We start from the raw sequence: 24961 nt of genomic DNA on the forward strand, positions 1-24961 counted from the left end.
ATATTTCCTAGAATATTGTAATATAATTTATTTCACTATTCATTTTTTATGTCTCCCAGAAGGCATAATACCCATGATTTTAGTCCAGTGTCCATATATCTCTGAAAGCGCTGAATGTGCTCTGTACAGGACATCCAGACGTAAAACTGTGGCATGTTCAGTCTCAGAGAAATGCACAGAAATATAATGTGCTCATCTCGGGCCGCAGGGTTTTAAGAGGTTAACTTTAACTGTGTGTGTAGACCGTGCCACAGCCAGACTGACACACACACACAGAGCAGAAGATAACTCATGAAACACTCGATGAAACCGTCTACAAATGTACTTTTATCTTTTAAACTTCACTCTAAATGTATATTGTTATGTGTTCAGTTTTTATTATTTCACATATCCCTGTTAGTTCATTTGTGTGTGAGGTAATACAGGTTCATTTATGTTGATCTCTTTTAGTTGTTTAAATTAGTCTCTAAAACACTTCACTTCACAATATTATATTGAATATTTGCTAAACTTTATCAGATGTGAAGTGTTTGTTCTTGTAGTAAAAGACTTCACTCACGTGAGGATTATTCTATGAGAGGCATCTAAAATGAAAAATAAAATAAATAACTTATTTCAAAGAAGTGTCTTCTGCTCATCGATTTTTACAAATATTTAGAAATATAAATATATACTGTATTTTCGAAATATTTGGAAAGAGGATTCTTTAAAAAAACTCTTTTAGTTTAGTGACTTTTAGTGTTTGTATTGATCTAACCAAACGAAATAGTTTGTCATTTGTTAATTGTGATGTACTGTATGATAAGAGAAGTTTCTTCTTCTCCGCTCTTATACACACACACGGTGTCTGTGGCGTTTGGTCAAGCTTTATAAATGATGTCTAAATGAGATCCTAGAAGATCCTGAAGATACATTCACGAGGACGACATCTGAACTCAATTTTAATCTCTTAGAGAAGTCATATGGACGTCAATATGAGACGTTCAGAAGATAAAAAGACGTCCCGGGGAGGTCATTTCAACCTTTATGTATAGATATATATATATATATATATATTACAATACTTGAATTTCTAACTTCGATATGATTCTTCTTAAAGTACAGATTTTGTCTACAGCAGGGCAGAACTGCAGAATATACTGTCATACAGATATGTTTAATATTATTACATCTTTTCTCCATCAGTGGGGTCAATCATTCGTTCTAGTAGCATTAGTTTCAATGGAATAACTGCAGCATGTTTCAAAGAAGCAAGTGAATCTATCTCTACTTGAATCTGAACAGTTGCAAAACTTTAAAGGCACAGGACGAGCAGATGGCAGTTTCTGAGATAAGATAACAACATTGAACAGTTAGTTAGAAGTTTCATCTCACAACAGTGTATGTTGCAAAATACATCTGCTTTCAGAAGCATTGTGCAACTTAAACAACATCTCTCTCTCTCTCTCTCTCTCTCTTTATGTATAATAAATGTAAGGCAGTTTTAACTGTTGCTAACCACAAGTTGAGCAACTCCTGCGTGTTACACCACAGACGGACACATGTTCAGAAATATTTTAGAGCCTCAGCGGTTCTAGATCTTTGCTAAAGATTGTAACTTCAAATAACAATTATTCAAATCAATCATTTTTCTTATTTCGAGCTTCCTGTTTCCTAATTAATTGATCATTGTCCTTATTTTAATCTCCTGATGTTCTGGCTCCGTCTTGTTTCCCTCGGCCTCGTTCCATCTTCTTCTGTTTTTAACTTTGCGGCTCGCTCGGACGAGGAGAATGAGTTTCTAGTTTACCTGGATCACTGTTACTCTTTCTGATTGAGAACTGAACGGGAATCGCATGCTTATTGGGTCACTTCCTAATGCAATTTAAATGTGGCTAATGTTTTAGCACATTTAGCCCTGTTTTCAAAAAACATTTGATCTTCACACTAAGAGTTCTCCTAAATATAAAGCTGGCTAGGTGTCAGGCTAAGTGTCGAAGTTCAATGAAAATGCAGATAATGTATTTTACAGAATTATAATTAAAAAATTTGAGAATGTCTACAAATAAGAAATAATGAGAATTTGTGCATTTTAATGAGTTTGAAAGACAAAAGCCTTTCAATAATACGTAATAATACATGGATAAAAAACCCTACTGAGAGATCATTCAAATAAGAACGAATGTGTTCATCCGTGGCTGATGTGATGTTGTAAATCAGTGTTCAGATCCTCTGTTCATTACCTGAACAATCACTAATAATAAATCTGTCTATAGTACAGGGTTGAGCGAGAGGATTTAACATCAAACAGGGATTCTGTCACTGATCTGGATTTGAGGAAACCAGGAAAGTGTTCTGGAGACACAGAGACAGATGAGACTCTGGGCATCTGATGTAGGGAAGAGTTTGTCGTGGCAAAATTTAAATCAACTCTCATCAGCATAAGAGACAGACTCATTCTCAGGTATAACTAAAAAGAAAGCTTTTATTCTTCATAAAGAAGGTGAGACAGTCATACAGCAACACTGAGTTCCTGCAGAGTGAAACCGACCCAGGAAGAGGGCAGTCCTCCACCTCATATACCTCTGCTCTTCCAAGGTTACACAGTCTGAACAGCTGTAACTTTACACACATAACAAGGAACACTCTCTATGGGCTGTTTCTCACACATTTAGGACTTAGGTGACCCTCTCAGGTCATCCTCAGACATCTGTTTTCCCCCCAGGTGTCACCCCTCTGAACCACACAGCAATTCTAAGAAAACACATGCATATATAGGCATACAGAAGCAGTGTTCAATTAATTTTTCCACCACAATTATACTTTCACTACACACTTAACATTATGTTTGCTCTGGGGCCGGGCTAAACGAGTAATCACTGCTACTGCATTCCTGAAATAAATCAGACCCTCAGTCGCGTCACAGATACAAACACAATCCAAAATCAAAAATTCACACTCAAGAATACAAGCATTATTCAAAATAAAGCAAACTTAAGGCATATCATCACATTTTTACTCTTCATCTCTGATTTTCGCATAAACGATTACTCTCTTAAGTTTCTAAAAGAAGTTAGAAAATATACTAAGGCTTTTTATGTGGGGACAGACCCTATTCCAAGCAAGCAAACAGTATAGATTCAGATAGGCCTGAACATTACTTACTTCAAAGGAAAAAATCTCATACATTTAACACATTTCACTGTAACTTCTGCTACTGTTTGTCCCTTCATCAATTTCTTTCTCCTTGTTCAAATCCATCATACCGTCTTCATTGTACGCATCATTTGAATCATTTGATGTGAAACACTAGACTTCACCAGTCTCTGTACTGAGCTGGATCTCAACTAAAAAAAATACATGGTAGACATAATAGCAGCAAAAATCATTATGTGTACGTTCAGGCTCTTTTACGGCCATTCTCATGTGTGTGATGATATTGGTAACGTTGTCACTGTAGTCTGGAATATGAAAACAACATGATGTACCCAACTTTGACGCTCATATTTATCTTTTCACTTGTGCACAGACTACTTGGATGCTGTTTTTCAGTCTTAACCTTGCTCTTCCCGCTGATAAGGACGCTTGATGTTTAGGCTGGATTCTTGGCCTTGTTGACGTGTGTCTCCAGATCTTTCTGTGGGACCTTTCTGCAGTGGCTGGCCTGGATCCACGTTGCTCTCTCTGCTCCCTTCACAGCCGTGTGAGTGGTCAGAAGCACCTGGAACGGTCCCAGCCACCTTTTCGCCTTCCAGATCTTTCTCCTCAGATCTCGTACCACCACGAAATCTCCTGGTTTCAGGTTGTGCAACGGTGTTTCAGCAACCTTCTCCTGAGCAGCTTTCACCTGCACACAGACATTAGACAACAGAGAAGACATTTCCTTGCAATAACTCAACGTGTCATGCTCACACACCTGTAGATGGCAGCTGTTGTTTAACCCCTTCAATACTCACAAATGGTGGGTTGCCAAAGAGAATTTCAAAAGGGCTCAGGTTTACTCTGGATCGATTTCTCATTCTCATGTACATGAGAACGATTGGGAGCACCTTAACCCATGTGAGTTCAGTTTTCTCACAAAACTTTTAGATTTTTCTAAATCTAAAGCCAATTAGATTTCTATTGCCCCTACACAAAATGTGTTTCATTGTCTGAACTGCTTTTTCGTGGAGTTTCCCCATCTCGGGAGTATTTCAGTCAGCAGAGCCCTTACTACTGCTGCTGCATCCTGTTTGGACATTGGGCAGACCTCTACCCATTTGGACCACATGTCCACAAATACCAAACCATTTTCCTTCCCTTCACATGGAAACAGTTCAATGAAATCCATCGGTGCTGTCTGGGATACCTGAGACATTTTTTATGCCTCTTGCCACATTATGTGTATTACAAATCTTTTTTTTTTTTTTTTTTTTTTAATTCTGCATAATATATTTTGAACCCTTTTGTAAACCACAATTCTTTAATTTTCCCCTAGGTGTCACCCCTCTGAACCCACACAGTAATTCTAAGAAAACACATGCATATATAGGCATACAGAAGCAATGTTCAATGAATTTTTCCACCACAGGTTTCACATTTATGAAGAATTATAATCATGAATCATATTATACCCCCTCCATACCAGTTTTTCTTTTTCTTTTTTTATGTTCAAATGTAATTTGAGGAAGAATAGATCATATGACTGCACAACAGCTAAGTGGCACTGTACATTTATATTGTTATGCGCCAAAAATAAAATAAAATAAAATAAAATAAATAAATAAAGAAGAGGAAGAAGTTTGTCTGAAATGACTCTCGGAGGAACCGTGAACAAACGCTGCACGCGCGACTGAATGAATCACTCCCGAGACGACTCGTTCTTCCCGAGTCACTTCAAAGATTCGTTCAAAGTGAAAGAATCATTCAAGAACGACCCATCAGTGCGCGTGAACAAAAGCTATCTGTAAAGTGACGAGGAGCGAGTCATAAAGCTTCAGAGCAGCAGCAGAGTCTTCTGAGGAGAGGTGAGAAACTCACGCTGTTTCACACATTTACACCGCTTCTTCATGCAACAATATGATGAGATCGCTTCTGCCTTGTTTAATCGAGTACAGGGCTCTGTGTGTGTTTGCTTGCTTAAATACTTCATTTTGCATTTTTGTACTTGTAGTATTTGCATATGAGCAAACACTATACAAAATATGTCTTGCAGATGTAATGCAGACGTCAAATGCTCGTCTACTATCAGGGTTATGATGAGAAAGATTGTTGTAAAAGTGAATTTTAAACGCAGTATAAGCGAGCGTGTGTGAACCGGGCTGAATGATTGAAACATGGGCAACAATTAAAAAGAAATGAAAATGATAAACTACTGCCTCGACTGTGTGATGCAGACGCCATGTGCTGATCTGAAGCCATTTGCGCAAATACATCTCACAGAAAGTTTCCAAATCAGAATCGAATCTATATTCTACCGATCTAATTCCATCGATTAGTGATCGGGAAAAAACTAAACTTATTTTTGATTGATTAAAGAGCAATATTAAATATACAAGAGAAAATAAGACAGGTCTCTTAAAATGAAGAGATTTCGTTTTTTAGAAAAAATCATCAATTTTATTAAATTTTTTAAACGCAAAGCATACAACAATATTTTCTATCAAAGTAAACATTTAGTTATTACATATTGTTTTACTGTCTGTAACTGTACGGTGAACAATGACAATACAATTGACCTGAAGATTTAAATTAGTAGCCTACTTATCGAAAACAAAATATTTTATTATAATCATAATCCGTATAGATGCATGTCTTGAAGGAGCGTGTAATGAGGAGATGGTGATCACTGCACATGACCAGATGGCTCGTTGTTTGTCGTGGTAATTCAAAACTCTTTCACAATGCAGCTTTTCCCGAAGCATTGGGAACTTTTGATAACTCCCCAAGCTCCAACTTCTCCTGATGCGCGTGCTCCTGAGTCACCTACTCCAATGTGTGCTAATGCGCGTGCGTTGCTATTGCGTAATATATATATATATATATATATATATGTATGTATGTGCGGGTGTGGGTGTGTGTGTTTTATACATTTGAAAAAAAAAAAAAACCTTATTTCACGTTGTCATTATGGTGAGTTGTTTGTAGAATTTTGAGGAAATGTATGAATTTAATCTATTTTCGAAAAAGGCTGTAACACAACAAAACTGTGGAAAAAGTGAAGCTCTGTGAATTCCGGTTGCACTTTAGAACAAGGGCAGGGGAGGAGAATATCTGACTAATATTAATCCTAAAATGAACTTTACTTGGAGGGGTTAAATCCAGATGGGGCCACGTCACTTTCACTCACTAATGTTATTATCTTATCAATCTTATTATAATGATTTACAAATCATGACTTGTATTTGTAAAGCTCTGGTCTCTTCAAAGATAGAACTGTAAATCGGTTAAAACAAACACTTTAGTAACTGATTTGTTGACGTTTGCAAATCTGCTTCCGCACAGAACTTTAAGTGAAGCTCCTCCCACAGCAAGCACGTAATAACTGAAGCTCCTCCCACAGCACGCACACTTTGAGTGAAGCTCCTCCCACAAACCCTGCAGAATCAAACACACTGAAGATACTCAAGAACAAAGAGGTTGGTGCTTCTACTTCATTCTTCATTAATAATGCTGACGGTTTTAAAGATACAAGCAGATTTAGATTTGTTGTGTTGAGCTGTGCAATAATATTGATAGAGCATCGAATAATAAGGGACACTTTCTACGAACTGAGTCCTTTTTTCAATAACATTGTTAGATAATTGTGTAGTTGATCAAACATATTTAATAGTTCTCACTATAGAAACATTGGATTTTTGCCTTATTTATTTATTATTATTAATATTGTTATTTTAAATAATTTGAAGATCAGCTTACCTCATTGATATATAATTCAGCAAAATTACCAAAATTTTATATACACTTTAAAAAACACTGGATTTAAAACAACCCAAGGGCTGGGTGAATGTAGGACAGAACACATTTTGGGTTAATTTTACCCAGCAGACTGTCTGTCTGTCTGCGTGCCTGTCTGTCTGCGTGCGTGTCTGTCTGTCTGTCTGTCTGCGTGTGTGCCGGTCTGTCTGTCTGCGTGTGTGCCAGTGCCTGTCTGTCTGTCTGCGTGTCTGTCTGTCTGTCTGCGTGTGTGCCGGTCTGTCTGTCTGCGTGTGTGCCTGTCTGTCTGTCTGCGTGCCTGTCTGTCTGTCTGCGTGTGTGCCGGTCTGTCTGCGTGTGTGCCGGTCTGTCTGTCTGCGTGTGTGCCTGTCTGTCTGTCTGTGTGTGTGCCTGTCTGTCTGTCTGCGTGTGTGCCGGTCTGTCTGCGTGTGTGCCGGTCTGTCTGTCTGCGTGTGTGCCTGTCTGTCTGTCTGCGTGTGTGCCGGTCTGTCTGTCTGCGTGTGTGCCTGTCTGTCTGTCTGCGTGTGTGCCGGTCTGTCTGCGTGCGTGCCGGTCTGTCTGTCTGCGTGCGTGCCGGTCTGTCTGTCTGCGTGCGTGCCTGTCTGTCTGTCTGTGTGCCGGTCTGTCTGTCTGCGTGCGTGCCGGTCTGTCTGTCTGCGTGCGTGCCTGTCTGTCTGTCAGCGTGCGTGCCTGTCTGTCTGTCTGCGTGCGTGCCTGTCTGTCTGTCTGTCTGTCTGCGTAGGAGCCGGTCTGTCTGTCTGCGTGCGTGCCGGTCTGTCTGTCTGCGTGGGTGCCGGTCTGTCTGTCTGCGTGCGTGCCTGTCTGCATGCGTGTGTGGGTGTCTGTCTGTCTATCTGCGTGCGTGCCGATCTGTCTGTCTGCATGTGTGCCTCTCTGCGTGCCTGTCTGCGTGCGTGCCTGTCTGTCTGTCTGCATGCCTGTCTGATGGTGTGTGATTGTGTCCCTCTGTGCGTGTGTGTGTGTGTCTGTCTGCATGCATGCCTGTTTGTCTGTGTGCGTGCGTGTATGAGCCAGACTAGACCAGGGAAAGTAGAAATGAGAAAGCCATGCTTACTCACCTTTGAAAAAACTCCAGAGTTGAAACCAGCTCAGATGGATAATGGATATTAAAACAGTAGTAGCTCCCGAACATGAGGCACGGTGCAGAAATTAATGAGATGTTTGTGTTGATTAGGTTCTGATCCAGACTCAGCATGTAACTTGTTGAGGAATAGCAGGACTGTCATAAGAACAAATTATTTAACAGGTTATATCAATAAGCTCTGCACTCACATGACGGATTCTATAAACAGTGCAATAAAATAAGATAATAAAAACAAACTTACCAGACAATAACATTTATATTGTTATGCGCCTAAAATAAAATAAAATAAAATAACTAAATAAAGAAGAGGAAGAAGTTTGTCTGAAATGACTCTCGGAGGAACCGTGAACAAACGCTGCACGCGCGACTGAATGAATCACTCCCGAGACGACTCGTTCTTCCCGAGTCACTTCACAGATTCGTTCAAAGTGAACTGCTTGTAAAGTGACGAGGAGCGAGTCATAAAGCTTCAGAGCAGCAGCAGAGTCTTCTGAGGAGAGGTGAGAAACTCACGCTGTTTCACACATTTACACCGCTTCTTCATGCAACAATATGATGAGATCGCTTCTGCCTTGTTTAATCGAGTACAGCACTCTGTGTGTGTTTGCTTGCTTACATACTTCATTTTGCATTTTTGTACTTGTAGTATTTGCATATGAGCAAACACTATACAAAATATGTCTTGCAGATGTAATGCAGACGTCAAATGCTCGTCTACTATCAGGGTTATGATGAGAAAGATTGTTGTAAAAGTGAATTTTAAACGCAGTATAAGCGAGCGTGTGTGAACCGGGCTGAATGATTGAAACATGGGCAACAATTAAAAAGAAATGAAAATGATAAACTACTGCCTCGACTGTGTGATGCAGACGCCATGTGCTGATCTGAAGCCATTTGCGCAAATACATCTCACAGAAAGTTTCCAAATCAGGATCGAATCTATATTCTACCGATCTAATTCCATCGATTAGTGATCGAGAAAAAACTAAACTTATTTTTGATTGATTAAAGAGCAATATTAAATATACAAGAGAAAATAAGACAGGTCTCTTAAAATGAAGAGATTTCGTTTTTTAGAAAAATCATCAATTTTATTTTATTTTTTAAACGCAAAGCATACAACAATATTTTCTATCAAAGTAAACATTTAGTTATTACATATTGTTTTACTGTCTGTAACTGTACGGTGAACAATGACAATACAATTGACCTGAAGATTTAAATTAGTAGCCTACTTATCGAAAACAAAATATTTTATTATAATCATAATCCGTATAGATGCATGTCTTGAAGGAGCGTGTAATGAGGAGATGGTGATCACTGCACATGACCAGATGGCTCGTTGTTTGTCGTGGTAATTCAAAACTCTTTCACAATGCAGCTTTTCCCGAAGCATTGGGAACTTTTGATAACTCCCCAAGCTCCAACTTCTCCTGATGCGCGTGCTCCTGAGTCACCTACTCCAATGTGTGCTAATGCGCGTGCGTTGCTATTGCGTAATATATATATATATATATATATGTATGTATGTGCGGGTGTGGGTGTGTGTGTTTTATACATTTGAAAAAAAAAAAAAAACTTATTTCACGTTGTCATTATGGTGAGTTGTTTGTAGAATTTTGAGGAAATGTATGAATTTAATCTATTTTCGAAAAAGGCTGTAACACAACAAAACTGTGGAAAAAGTGAAGCTCTGTGAATTCCGGTTGCACTTTAGAACAAGGGCAGGGGAGGAGAATATCTGACTAATATTAATCCTAAAATGAACTTTACTTGGAGGGGTTAAATCCAGATGGGGCCACGTCACTTTCACTCACTAATGTTATTATCTTATCAATCTTATTATAATGATTTACAAATCATGACTTGTATTTGTAAAGCTCTGGTCTCTTCAAAGATAGAACTGTAAATCGGTTAAAACAAACACTTTAGTAACTGATTTGTTGACGTTTGCAAATCTGCTTCCGCACAGAACTTTAAGTGAAGCTCCTCCCACAGCAAGCACGTAATAACTGAAGCTCCTCCCACAGCACGCACACTTTGAGTGAAGCTCCTCCCACAAACCCTGCAGAATCAAACACACTGAAGATACTCAAGAACAAAGAGGTTGGTGCTTCTACTTCATTCTTCATTAATAATGCTGACGGTTTTAAAGATACAAGCAGATTTAGATTTGTTGTGTTGAGCTGTGCAATAATATTGATAGAGCATCGAATAATAAGGGACACTTTCTACGAACTGAGTCCTTTTTTTCAATAACATTGTTAGATAATTGTGTAGTTGATCAAACATATTTAATAGTTCTCACTATAGAAACATTGGATTTTTGCCTTATTTATTTATTATTATTAATATTGTTATTTTAAATAATTTGAAGATCAGCTTACCTCATTGATATATAATTCAGCAAAATTACCAAAATTTTATATACACTTTAAAAAACACTGGATTTAAAACAACCCAAGGGCTGGGTGAATGTAGGACAGAACACATTTTGGGTTAATTTTACCCAGCAGACTGTCTGTCTGTCTGCGTGCCTGTCTGTCTGCGTGCGTGTCTGTCTGTCTGTCTGTCTGCGTGTGTGCCGGTTTGTCTGTCTGCGTGTGTGCCAGTGCCTGTCTGTCTGTCTGCGTGTCTGTCTGTCTGTCTGCGTGTGTGCCTGTCTGTCTGTCTGCGTGTCTGTCTGTCTGTCTGCGTGTGTGCCGGTCTGTCTGTCTGCGTGTGTGCCTGTCTGTCTGTCTGTCTGTCTGCGTGTGTGCCGGTCTGTCTGCGTGTGTGCCGGTCTGTCTGTCTGCGTGTGTGCCTGTCTGTCTGTCTGCGTGTGTGCCTGTCTGTCTGTCTGCGTGTGTGCCGGTCTGTCTGCGTGTGTGCCGGTCTGTCTGCGTGCGTGCCGGTCTGTCTGTCTGCGTGCGTGCCGGTCTGTCTGTCTGCGTGCGTGCCTGTCTGTCTGTCTGCGTGCGTGCCTGTCTGTCTGTCTGCGTGCGTGCCTGTCTGTCTGTCTGTGTGCCGGTCTGTCTGTCTGCGTGCGTGCCGGTCTGTCTGTCTGCGTGCGTGCCTGTCTGTCTGTCTGTGTGCCGGTCTGTCTGTCTGCGTGCGTGCCGGTCTGTCTGTCTGCGTGCGTGCCTGTCTGTCTGTCAGCGTGCGTGCCTGTCTGTCTGTCTGCGTGCGTGCCTGTCTGTCTGTCTGTCTGTCTGCGTAGGAGCCGGTCTGTCTGTCTGCGTGTGTGCCGGTCTGTCTGTCTGCGTGGGTGCCGGTCTGTCTGTCTGCGTGCGTGCCTGTCTGCATGCGTGTGTGGGTGTCTGTCTGTCTATCTGCGTGCGTGCCGATCTGTCTGTCTGCATGTGTGCCTCTCTGCGTGCCTGTCTGCGTGCGTGCCTGTCTGTCTGTCTGCATGCCTGTCTGATGGTGTGTGATTGTGTCCCTCTGTGCGTGTGTGTGTGTGTCTGTCTGCATGCATGCCTGTTTGTCTGTGTGCGTGCGTGTATGAGCCAGACTAGACCAGGGAAAGTAGAAATGAGAAAGCCATGCTTACTCACCTTTGAAAAAACTCCAGAGTTGAAACCAGCTCAGATGGATAATGGATATTAAAACAGTAGTAGCTCCCGAACATGAGGCACGGTGCAGAAATTAATGAGATGTTTGTGTTGATTAGGTTCTGATCCAGACTCAGCATGTAACTTGTTGAGGAATAGCAGGACTGTCATAAGAACAAATTATTTAACAGGTTATATCAATAAGCTCTGCACTCACATGACGGATTCTATAAACAGTGCAATAAAATAAGATAATAAAAACAAACTTACCAGACAATAACAGTGGGTGTCAGAAGCACTTGCTCCAGTTGGACCTCTTCTGCCAGACATCTATCTTTTACATGGAGGAACATGGACTCCTCCTCAAAGTAGCTGAGCAGAAGCATCTCTATCACATCATCTGAGCAGCCACTCTGCAGATGTCCCTGATGACAGGCAGAGAACAAATCTGACTCTTTAATGCGGTCACAGATTTTAGTGACCGTTTCATCAGCTCATATCATTTTTTTTTTTTAAAGAACTTACTTTAGTTATTGTAAAGGCTTGACCTAACTCCTGCACATTTTGAATTTCCTCAACAATAGTCTGTATGATAGAGTCAGGAATCAGCAGCTGTCCTTGCAGATTAAGGTAAAAGAGACAAATGTTTCTGAGATAATATTGACTATCATTCTCTGGCATATCAATGGCTGCACTAGCTGTTGGCATGGACTTGTGTGTTTTCTGAATCATCTGTACTGGCAATGACACATGGGGGCTGACGACGAGTTTCCCTGTAACGTACATGTTATCAATAACATCTAGGGAGCATGCTTTATGCTTCCTACACATGTGAGAAGTAAATTATTTCTTTTTTTGAAAACACGATCGTACAACCACTTACTTGACATGACTCAAATATGATCGTTTGAGACAATAGTTCTTTCTCCGTGTGAAAATGGTGGGAACATAATGAAATGGAGCATTTTAAATCCGCAACAGCTAACGTTATAGGATCAGCTTGCGGTACAGGTGCATTGTGTGTACATGATAATAATGGCCATTCGAAGCGGAGTAAGTGGTAAATGTTTGACTACAGTTGGCGCCAACACATTTGAAAAGACAACGGGGCTCATTCCTACACTGTAAAAAATGTACTGTAGAATTTACAGGATTTTACTGGCAAAAAAAGTTGCCAATAAAATCCTGTAAAAATGATGTTAATTGCTGTAAAATGGATTACAGGACATTACTGCAAAGCAAGTAACAGTTAATTGCTGTATGTGAAATACAGTAGTTTGTAGTATTTTTTACAGTAACATTGCATTTTACAAGTAGTTTATTTTACAGCAATATTTTGTAAATTCACTAAATTACAGTATTTACCTGGCAAAAAAGTTGCCAATAAAGTCCTGTAAATAAATTTTACAGCATTTTTTTGTAATTTCATTAAATTATAGTATTTAACTGACAACAAAAGTTGCCAATAAAATCCAGTAAATACCCCTAAATACAATATGATGTTGTAATAATTTTACAATGAAACTGCTTTAAAGAATAATTTAAACAGTAAACTATAAAAAACTGATATAAATGCATTATCATGAGCTTTATCTTAATACATTTACAAATGAATGAAAACCAAGTCAATGATGTTGCAAATAAGTATTTATTAAAACTGGCAGAAAGACATTGCAAGGCTTTTACTGGTAAAATAAAATTTTCAGTCTTTCAACAGTTAAATCTTATCATAAAAATAGCATAGCATCACAAATAACTGTTAAAAAAAGCCATATTCAGAGTAGAACATTAACTTTCTATAAAAATGAAGGTCAATCAACAGAATTTGTAGAATTTTTTTTTTTTTTAATGATAAAATTTAAATAAAATATGTTTTAAAGAAAAGGATTCAAATAAAATGCTGGAATCAACATTAAATCACAAATTCTGTTGTTTGAGCTTATGTTCTATTAAATTAAGAATATTCCTGCAAAAGACAATTTAATAAATACATACTGAAAGTCCATCAACTTTCTGAGATGAGCACACACATGAGGGTTGTCCCTCTTCTGAGACTTTTCCACTTGTTTTGCCTCTATGTGTCCATCTTGTATCCAGTGAGTGTTGTGATTCCAAGAAAACATCTGCACATAAAAACAAGCAAAAGCATCAGGATAAAGTTATGTATCGAATTAAACTAGCTCAATAAAATAAATGTCAAAATGCCACTTATACAATACAATCAGCATTTACCAGTACTTAAAAAGGTTACTCCACCCCAAAATGAAAATCTTGCCATTAATCACTTACCTCCATGTCGTTCCAAACCCGTAAAAGCTTCCTTCGTCTTCAGAACACAATTTAAGATATTCTGAATGCAACTGGGAAGATTGTGACTGTCCCATAGACTCTCCAGTAAATACCACTGTCAAGGCCCAGAAAAGCATGAAAGACATCATCAGAATAGTCCATCAGTGGTTCAACAGTAACGTTATGAAGCGACGAGAATATTTTTTGTATGCAAAGAAAACTAAAATAAAGATTTATTCAACAATTAGTCTCCTCTGTGTCAGTGTAGTGCCATTTTTGGAGAGTATCTGATGGACACACACTACATAGCCTGTTCTGTGTCACCTGGGTCACATGGACACGCTTTCTATGTTTATTTACGCTTGGATTTGAACGAAAACAGCGTATCCGTAATAAAAAATAATGGCTTTGTTGAATAAAGTTGTTCTTTTTGTTTTCTTTGCATAAAAAAAAAAATATTCTTGTAGCTTCGTAAAATTACAGTTGAGCCACTGATGGCAGATGGACTATTCTGACAATCCTTTTCATACTTTTCTGGGCTTAGACATTGTTAATTGTTTGGCTGTCAGTGGGACAGACGCAAGCCTCCCGGTTCCCATCTGAAATATCTAAAATTGTGTTCCGAAGATGAACATAGCTTTTACGGGTTTGGAACGACATTAAAAGTTAACAGTTAACAGTGATGAATGACTACATTTCATTTTGAATAAGTAACCTTTTTCGCGAATGAAATTACATAAGTAAAACTTGTTACCTTTGAAAAAAATTAATGTGTGCAAAAGATGCCTGCTCCCTGGACGCACAATGTTGAAACCATCTGACCCTCAAATAGTCAAAAGCCACTGGGTGGACCTGAAATGACTAAATATAAGCAATAATGTAACCTACAATGCAGTATTTCAATTTAAAATGTAATCTAAATTACAAGTTTATCAAATTATTTAAATAATTAATTTATTACCTAATAAAATCAGCTTCAGAGTCTTGAAGCATTGAACATTTCTCCACATCAGCTGCTATTCTTTGCACCTACAAGATAAAATATAATAATCTTGTGATTTCTTTAAAGCATTATGTACTGTAAATGAGACCGAAATTAACACCCAAAAAGGCATATATTTTAGAATAAACAAACTATTATAAATTATATAATTTATAATTATAAATTGTAATATTACATTGTAGAACTGTACCACCAATCAAATTAAATAATTAACAGTGCAAAATTATATGAAATTTGAAAATACAATTAATAAATGTTGGAAAAATGAAATGCTACTTATTAAACCTGAAACTAATCCGCCATTAGGTGGCAGTAAATAACTTAATGAGGGAATCAACTGAGTCATTCATTGAACCGATCCATTCAAAAGATGAATCATTTAGCTCAAGTTTGGAGAGTTTTGTATGGAATTATATCGCAGACTTTATTCAGAAGGAGTCGCAAATTGTTTTTGCAATTGCGTTTTCAATTTGTGGACGCATAAAATGTGACAATCCAAACGCAAATGCAAATCGCGCATTACCGTTTGCATTTTCGTTTAAGCGAACGCAAAGTGTCTGCCAAATTTAAAATGGAAATGCAAAGTCCATTTGCAATTGTGTTTCCAATATCTTATAGAGCTATGAGCCTGTCACATTTAAATAGCAATATTAATTACACATTTGCATTTTCATTCTCTCTGCACTGTGCATGTAAACTGCCAAAACTCAAATGGAATCGCAATTCCTTTAGCATTTGAATTTCCAACGTCTACACGGAAACCTGTCAATCAAGTGACAGGGGTGGGGCCATTTTATTGGGCGTGTTTGCATATGGAAGTGATGTCACTCACAGTCGACGGTAATAAATAATTATTAATTAATTAGTGTGGACTCTGTCATCTAAATACTTAAAGGGGGGGGGGTGAAATGCTCGTTTTCACTCAATATCCTGTTAATCTTGAGTACCTATAGAGTAGTACTGCATCCTTCATAACTCCAAAAAGTCTTTAGTTTTATTATATTCATAAGAGAAAGATAGTCTGTACCCAGTGGCGGCTGGTGAAAAATATTTTAGGTGGGGCTGTTAAAGCGGGGGGTCTATTCTATTTCATAGTTGTGATTACCTGCATTCTGGTGCATTTTAGGCCACCCATGTCCCTTGCTTATAGCTCAAACCAGTCAATACCAATGGTCTAAAAAGACAATATTAATTGAACTGCCATGTAGAAATCAACAGTTTCACAGGTAATGATAATGAACAAGTTGCAAGTTTATTATGCTCCGTGTCCAGATAGAAAAAGTGCAAACGCATAACAATAAATTATAATAGGGAATACAACAATCTAGTTCTTTAATCAATTCCCAGCTGTAGACTACATATCTTTAAAACTTCACTGTAGACAAATTGGATAATGGATAACAGTCTGTGTTGATAAAGAGAGAAGGCTCTCAAAGAAAGGGTGGGACAACATCCTTGAAGAACACCAAGTATGAGAAGAAAGAAGATTTCAACATTTTAACTAGTATGAAAACACAGTAATCCAGCTCAGAACTTCAAAACAAAAAAAGCAAACATACGGTTACATTTCATATTGAGATCACTATTTTAATGGCAAATGTGTGTGAAATATGATGTGTGACTGTGAGTGAGTGAGAGACTGAGTGAGTAAGAGAATGACAGCATAAAAATGAAAACACTATATTTACAATTTAATCCAAATAATTTCTAAAAGGTTTCTCTTATACAAAAAAAGAGAGACACAGACATCTAGAATCAGCCTGTGAATCTCAACAATGGTGACAATTATAAAGCATGTTGTAGTGCATTCTGTGCCCAGAATGCACTGCAACATGCTTTATAACATCATAAAATGGATTACATTGTGAAAGTTAAAAATATTACGCCGTACAAGGCCAGTGCTGCTGTAATTACTAAAGTTAAACTAACTCAGAAGTTAATTAACTCTGCTCGTTAACATCAGGTGTCTTCAATGTTGGCAATAAAAAAGAAATAATTTTTAATTCAGATATTTGTGTTTAAAAAAATTTGTAAATTTTACTCATTTTAAATGGTTAACTTTTAAGAAATTAATTTAATGACTAAATTCAATTTTTTTTTAATTTAATCAATAATATTGCTTGTAATCTGTCGGAGAGATAGATGGGAGGGTGAGAGAGAAAGAGAGAGAGTAAAGAGTAGAGAGAGACTAACACATGGTGTCTGTGACAGTTAGATTTGTGTATGAGAGAGGTAGATGGAGTGAATGTGTGAGTGAGAGTGAAGGGGATGAAGAACTCTTATTTGTACAGAAACTTTGCTCGTCTGTCTTTCTGAGTGGCAAATCTCTCAATGACCCTTGTGTTGAAATCTGGAATGTCCCGTGTGAGTTTTTTCTCTATAGAGAGCATAGCCAGAGCGTTGAGGCGATCTTGTGCCATCGTGTTCCTAAGGAAAGTTTTGATCCTCTTTAAAGTAGAGAAGCACCTCTCTGATTCTGCTGTTGTCATTGGTGTGGTGATGAGGATCTTGAGAAGACTTACAGTTTCGGTGAATGTGTCTTGAAGGTTATTTTCCATTACAACCTGAAAGAGAGCCAGTGCACCACTGCAACCCTGGAAGTCCTCATTTTCATAGATCAGGGACAGTTCTGTTTTAAGTCTGGCTTTGTCCAACATGGGATAGGGATCCACCGTGGTTCCTAGTGCTGAATCCGGGAACTTTCTGCTGTGTTGTGGAAACAAGTCTCCTTGCAACAGAGTGGCACTGATGAGATGATTGGTGAAAGAAAACCTCTCCTTGGCATGGCTCATAATGGTATCACATACCTATGCAACGATACATAATTGTAGAAAAGTAAGCACAAAACATTAAGTTTTCACATTTCTCAGTTCAACAATACAATAAAATCAGCATATTCACAGCAGTTACAATTTTGTTATGAACAAGTAAGTTTTATTAATTATAATTCACACACTAGCTGTCATTCTCTTATCCACTCAGTCTCTCTCTGTCTCACACACACACACACTCGCTCTCTCTCTCTCTAAGCTTTATTGGCTGTCTGTGTCATTCTCACACATACACACCAAATACACAAAAGCACAATTGTGAAAAAAAATAAATAAAAATCATAATTTCTGCATTCTCCAGTAGATAGATATGTCTAATAATTACAATTCAGAATACAAAAATGTTCAAACGAACACGAATACATATAGGCTAATAGAATAGAGAAATAGAATTTCTGTTACTGCTTACCTCTATTGCCAGATGCTGTTGCGTTTCTTCTCCCATTGCCCTCCGTTTCTTCAGGGGTGGTTCCTGTACAGGTCCCCTATACTCCTCATCCTCAACTAGAGAAGGAACGGAGTCCCTGATCCAAAATATGTTTCACAAGTCACTGTCCACCCTGAAATTACTGTATCAGAAACCAACTTGCTGGAGATATAAAAATAATTTTAATAAAATTGTATTAAAATATGTGCTATTGTTGTGTTGGGCCTAGTCAATGTTATCTAGATTCATCACAAATAAATTCACTAGTCTAACATGTTGGTGAAATTGTGATATTTATGATAGGTTCTATTGTACTCGGCCATGTGGATTTATGTTTTTATTGTTTAGGCTACATGAGCATGTTTTCAGCCAATATGCACAATCATAGCCTACCTGATGGCCTGTATGCTGTGAGTGAACCTCTGGATGATCCCTGCGATGAAGACAGAGTCAATGTTCCTCTTCTGCAGATGGTTAAACAGCATGTCTACATGTGGCATGATTTTGTGGAATAACGCCAGGATGAAACAGAAAACCTCATCTTCCAACATTCTCATACAACCCCCGGCCTCTCTCTTCGATATGGCATCAAAGTCTCCTCTGTCTCGAATGGTTTGGAAGCACTTAACCAGTTCGTCTTTGTGCTCGTAAACGGTGTTAACCGCTCGACTGTGGAAGTTCCATCGAGTTGTTGAAGCACCTGGAAGTCTGTGTGCCACCACTTCATCCAGCACTGCCGTTCGTTTGAATGACTTGGAAAAAAATGTAGAAAACCCCCCTACATCTGAAAAAAACTGGCCGATCTTTGGGATGTGGGACATTGCCTGCTGCATAATGAGGTTCAACTGATGCGCATAACAGTGAACGTAATATGCACACCCGTAGACGTCTTGCACTTTACGCTGCACTCCACCAGTAGCACCCCTCATCACTGCGGCACCATCATAGGCCTGGGCAATTAATTTCCCCTCTTGTCCCGCAGGAAGGATGGTGCTCAGTCTTTCCAATAATGCAGTGGAAATCGTATCAGCGGTCGCATTTGGAAGCGCGATAAACTCAAAAAAGCGTTCTTGAATGTTGTTGTGGCCATCTATGTACCGTAGTACAAGCACAAGCTGACAATGAGTGCATATGTCGGTTGTCTCGTCTGCCTGAATGGCAATATAGTCCGACTGTTTCACCTCTTCCAGAATGCGGTCTCTGAGAACTGACAACATGCAGTCTAACAGTTCATTCTGCACGGTCTTCGAAGTGCCTTTAAAAACAGTGGCGTTCTCCAGGTGCACCTCCAACTCGCGGTCGATTGAGGCCATGAGATCAATTAGACCCAGGAAGATGCCAGGGTTTTCTGAGGCTTCACTCTCATCGTGACCACGCAAAGCAAGTTCAAAGGCACCACAAAATTTCACGGCATCAATGATCTTTGACAAAATATGCCGATTCCTGTCCACCTCTTCGTTGTGCCTTCTTATCGCAACGCGGTGTCCCTCATCTAGCTGTGTGGCTATGCTAATTCGGCCTAACATGGCTAGCTTCACAGAGTTGTCCATATGCACTCTTGCCCGTTCGTGTTTCTTAATGCGTTCTGACATATGTTTCAGGTCTGTTACCCCAGTCTGTGTCCACGAGCTATCACAAGCACTTGATTTAAACAGTAAGCAAGGGAAGCAAAAGATTGCATTGGCGTAACCACAGCTAGTAAGCCAAAGCTTTCGATTGAACCAACCTCGGGAAAATGATCTCTTGTAGGTTTTCTCCTTTTCTCGCGCCTGTTGGATTATATTCACTTCTGGCTTGTCTGGTCCGAGTTCTTTTACAATTAGTTTTTCCGCTAATGTTCTTCTTTCAAATGGATACAGGTGTAGAGATTTAACTGAATTTGGGGCTAGCTCAACTCCCACGACTTCATTAATGCTACTCGACTTCATCGGCGCCTCCATACTGCACTCGTACTCCTCTGAGGTAAATATCCCGTGGTGCAGCAGGTGCACTGCTCTAATCACGGGCGATATTTTCAGAGCCCCTAAACCATAAAATTCGACGACGATGATTGGCAAAATATTAACTTTTTTGCGTAGCAACAGGGTATCCATTGGCTTAAATTCCAGCACTGTTGGGCTGAGCGAACTGGAGCCCAGGGAAGACAGCCTATTGGCTACTACTACACCAACATGAAGTGAATGCAAATATCATTCTGGAGAGTTCTAAACACATTCTAAAGTAAAACCACTAATAGCATGTCATTAACACCGATTATTTTTCAAAATGAGAGATTATTAAAAGCTTATTATTATTAAATAAAAAATTAAATAAAAATAAAAACTGACAGGGAGGTCGGCGCCCCAGCGCCCTCTATGGGCGAGCCGCTGCTGTCTGTACCGATTTTTCCCGGAAAAACACGACCGACTGGAGGCGTGACGTGTGGGCGGAGCTAAAGAATCACGAGCGCCTTTTGCGTTGAGAGCGTTTGGAAGCTGTGACATTACCCAGAGCTGTTGAAAAACATATTTTTTCAGTGAAGTCTGTTGTGCTCTCAGTGCTCTGCTATACGGGAGCGCGTGCTCTTCCGGCAGACGTGCCCTTAGGACCCATATAAGGAAATTCCGCTCCGTCTAACGTCACACAGAGCCATACTCGAAAAAAACTTTCCGAAACTTGTGACAAACTGGAAGGAGTATTTTGGGAACAAAAATACTCCTTCAAACGTACAACTTAATTTTTGAAACTTTGTCCATGTTTAGCATGGGAATCCAACTCTTTAACAGTGTAAAAAACTCAGTATGCATGAAATAGCATTTCACCCCCCCTTTAATAACCAATATCTTTTCTATCATGTGAAGCTTTACCTAAAAAAGATGTTTCCTGATATTGACACTTTCTGTTCTTTTTGTGGTGCTGAACACGAATCAATTTCTCATCTCTTCTGGGAATGCACATATACAAGTCTGTTCTAGAAGAATTTTTGTATCTTCGATCATACTAAAATGTACCATGTTTTACTATGGTAAATATGAGTTATCGATAGTGTTTATAATTAAACCACAGTAGCCACAAATGTACAGTTGTCTGAGACATTATGAAATGTTCTTTAACATCATGAACCATAAAATTTAGTCAGTGGTCTGCTATCTGCTATCATCTTTTTTAATAATTTATTAAAATAATTTTATAAAAATAAATAGAAAACCATTAAGCTAAGTATTACATTAAAATTTAAAAGAAACATAAAGCATAATAATTATGGTTGGGACTGAACAGAAGCGTTACTTTGCACAGGCCTCAATGATTTTAATTCCTTATACACATAGGCTATAAATACAGTATGCTACAAATAAATCATAAATCGATGTTAGTAAAGGCACCATTCGGTTGTTTAGCCTGTGATAATGACACAATGCTCAAATTATTACTATTATTTTATCAATAGGGCTATGTAGAAAACCAGTAGGCTAAGTATTACATTAAAGGAGCTATGTGGAGGTTTTTACTTTAAAAAAATCTTTGAGATAGAGTTTTCATTTGTACATGTATGAGCCAACCATGATGTAAAAAAAAGAATGACACCTCGACTGTCCTCCATGGTTGCCTCTATCAGCCTGTAGGCTCAATTTTGTGTGGAGGAACCGGGCCCGAATTGGCGCGAAAATTCGCAAAATGTGACGTCATGCGCGTTCTCATCTACTTGGGCTTACAACCGTACGGCACGCCAGCCATTATAGTAAGCAGCGGCAATAGTGTTTTCAAATGGACTCTGCGGATGGAAAGAAGCGACCAGCCTCCAGCACAATTCAGACACCCACGGACAAATCGGCAATGAATCGCCTGTGACTTTGAAATCGACTTGTGTAGATTTTTAGTGAAATACGGCTCTGTGTAGTAAAGTCCAACCAGTGTTGCCAAATCTGTGGTTGTTTTTTCATGTCCGCATGTCGAAGCGACCCCAATCCAAAGTGATGTTTAGCCCCTAAAATGCGAATTTTACCAAGGCAACCCCACCAAAAAAATGTGTACTTTATCGGCCGGAACGAAACGCGATTAGACTAGTTTTGAGAAGCAATATATTTATTTATTTATTTAGAGTGCAGAAGAACTAATCAGCACATGGGTAAAAATACTTAAAAATTAACCCAATAAAATTACACTTTTATCAGGCATCACTTTTATGTCTTTCACATTTCTCAGATTTTTTTTAGGAGTTACTGAAAATTAACCATTTTTACTTTTATTTTAGAGTTGATTGAAGAATACAGGGAGAGTGAAGAACTGAGTGAAGTCGAGGAGAAAAATCACTTCAAAACTGGAGAAAAAACATTGAGTTCCTCTCAAACCAAACAGAAAGATTTGAAGAAAAGAAGAGTCATGAAATCTTTCACGTGCACTCAGTGTGGAAAGAGTTTGTCATGCAATCATAGTCTTAATTTTCACATGAGAATTCACACTGGAGAGAAACCGTACAAGTGTTCACACTGTGACAGGAGATTCAGTCGTTCAGGACACCTGAAAACACACGAGAGGATCCACACCGGAGAGAAACCATACACATGTGATCAGTGCGGGAAGAGTTTCATTCATCAATCAAGTCTTAAAGAACACATGACGATCCACACTGGAGAGAAACCACACAAGTGTTCACACTGTGAAAAGAGATTCTTTTGGGCAGGACAACTGAAAAAACACATGATGATCCACACTGGAGAGAAACCTTACCCATGTGATCAGTGCGACAAAACATTTCTGAGGGTTTCAGACCTGAACCGACACCTTAAAGTTCATACAAGGGAGAAACCACATTCATGTAATTTGTGTGAAAAGAGTTTTTCACGTCTACAAAATTTGAAAGTACATCAGAAACTACATACTGGTGTGAGAGAATACATGTGCTTTGTGTGTGAAAAGACTTTTGCTAAAGCAAATTGTTTAAAAACGCATGAGAGGATCCACACTGGAGAGAAACCTTACAAGTGTTCACACTGTGACAAGAGATTTAGTCAGTCAACAAATCTGACATCACATAAGAGGATTCACACTGGAGAAAAACCGTACAAGTGTCCACACTGTGACAAGAGATTCATTCAGTCAGGAGACCTGAAAAAACACGAGAGGATACACACTGGAGAAAAACCACGCTTGTGATCAGTGTGAAAATAGTTTTGCACACAAAAGTATCCTTAAAGCACATTTGAGAGTTCATTCTGGAGAGAAACCGTTGATCAATGTGTCAAGAGTTTCACACAATCAGCAAACCTTAAGGACCACATGAACATTCACACTGGAGAGAAACCATATCACTGCACTGCATGTGGGAATCATTATAATCAATCATCTGCTCTACACAGACATATAAAACAATCACAGAAAGTAGATCACAGTCTGATGCTGCATCCCCGTCAAATGAGACACAATAATGCATCAAGCAGTAAAACATCATCTGGATAAATCTGTCAAAGAAACATTATCTGAAGTTACAGTGAATAAAGTTAATCTTCATCTTCAAATCCAGCAGATTCTACTGAGAGATTCAGATTAACTCAAAGATGGCGTTCCTCCACAGAGAACAATGTCAGAAAGGTTTATTCTTGTGAATAAGTTTGCTTAATGTTATAAATGCTACTATTGTGTTTTGAGTTTCATATTATGTTCAATTGTCTACATCATTTGTAGTTTGCTTATTCTCTCATGAAGGAAAGAAGTTTTTACAAACCGTTCTTGTTCAGGAAGATGAAGGACAGACTGTAACACTTTTAAGAGAGACTGAGATTTATCGTTGATCTTCATAAGTGGAAGAATAACTAGTTATTTTAATAACAACAACAATGTATTTAGAAAACAAAAATGCAAGAACTGCTGTCACGTAGCTTTAAAACTGATCTTTCTGTGCTTCTTTTGTAAGTAGGGATGGTATCAGATCTCTGTATTAAAAGTGCTCTGGGACTAAATTACAAAAGACAAGATCTCCGTAGCCTTGACATTATCAGATCTGCTTTCACTATAATGGAGAAAAAAATACACTTTCTATTACTGCTTCATAAACGTCAAGCTAATTGTATCATGCAAACAGTTTCTATAAGTGATAAGATTAAGACTTCCATCTGATTAATTTCTGTTATTCTCAGTCCAGAAGTGAAATCTCTCTTGTTATTTATGGGTTGGGCAATTCATTTCATTTCATTTCCGTTCTTGAGTTTGGCTTCCATGGATTAAGAAAACAAGATATTTGAGCTATGGGGAAAAATCTGATATATCAGTATATTAGATCCATTCATTATTTCCTAAAGTGACAGCAGCCAAATAAACCAACAGCCATCTGAAACATTAATGATAATCAAACAACAGAAGAAAAAATGACTACTCTTGACTGAATGACTTTAGTGGGTTTAATAAGCACTAAACAGCATTAAATCAGTCAGCTTATAGTCTTCTTTTTAGATTTTATTCATTTATCAGCTTCTTTTTTAGGCTATTATTTACCTGATTACTACTGTTAGATCTTAGTTTTTTTTTCTTTAGTATCAAAATAATGGGAAGCTATGTATACAGTATGAGTCTTAAACACTTCTGGTGCAAATTTACATTTATGTTTTGTATGAATTTGTTTTTAAAAATAGTTTTTGTTCAAACATGCTGTTTCTTTCTTATTGATTTAAACATTTCAGAACACACACACACACACACACACACACACACACACATATATATATATATATATATATATATATATATATATATAGGAGAGAGGGATCCATCTTATTAGATTCAACTTATACTTTTAGTGATTATTGATCACTTTTAATTATTGATTAATTGTCACCTTTTTCTTAATACCTTTTACTTTTTATATTTCATCACCTTTGATTGCCTGCTGATTGTATTTGCATTAGG

The 24961-nt window shown here is 38.4% G+C and overlaps 1 protein-coding gene and 1 pseudogene across 1 annotated transcript; one reads left to right on the forward strand and one right to left on the reverse strand.

The window, feature by feature from the left end:
- Positions 1-6351: 6351 nt before the first annotated feature.
- LOC113080970 (zinc finger protein 239-like) lies at positions 6352-24751 on the forward strand (annotated as a pseudogene).
- On the reverse strand, positions 16951-20175 carry LOC113080967 (zinc finger MYM-type protein 1-like). Its single transcript, XM_026253039.1, has 3 exons — positions 18476-20175; positions 18065-18179; positions 16951-17631 (listed from the first exon to the last, which is right to left on the reverse strand). Exons 1-3 carry the CDS (start codon positions 20173-20175, stop codon positions 17104-17106), a joined length of 2343 nt encoding a protein of 780 aa, XP_026108824.1. The 3' UTR covers positions 16951-17103.
- Positions 24752-24961: the final 210 nt, after the last annotated feature.

Source organism: Carassius auratus, unplaced genomic scaffold (genome assembly GCF_003368295.1).
Source record: "Carassius auratus strain Wakin unplaced genomic scaffold, ASM336829v1 scaf_tig00032671, whole genome shotgun sequence".
Classification (NCBI taxonomy): Eukaryota; Metazoa; Chordata; class Actinopteri; order Cypriniformes; family Cyprinidae; genus Carassius; species Carassius auratus.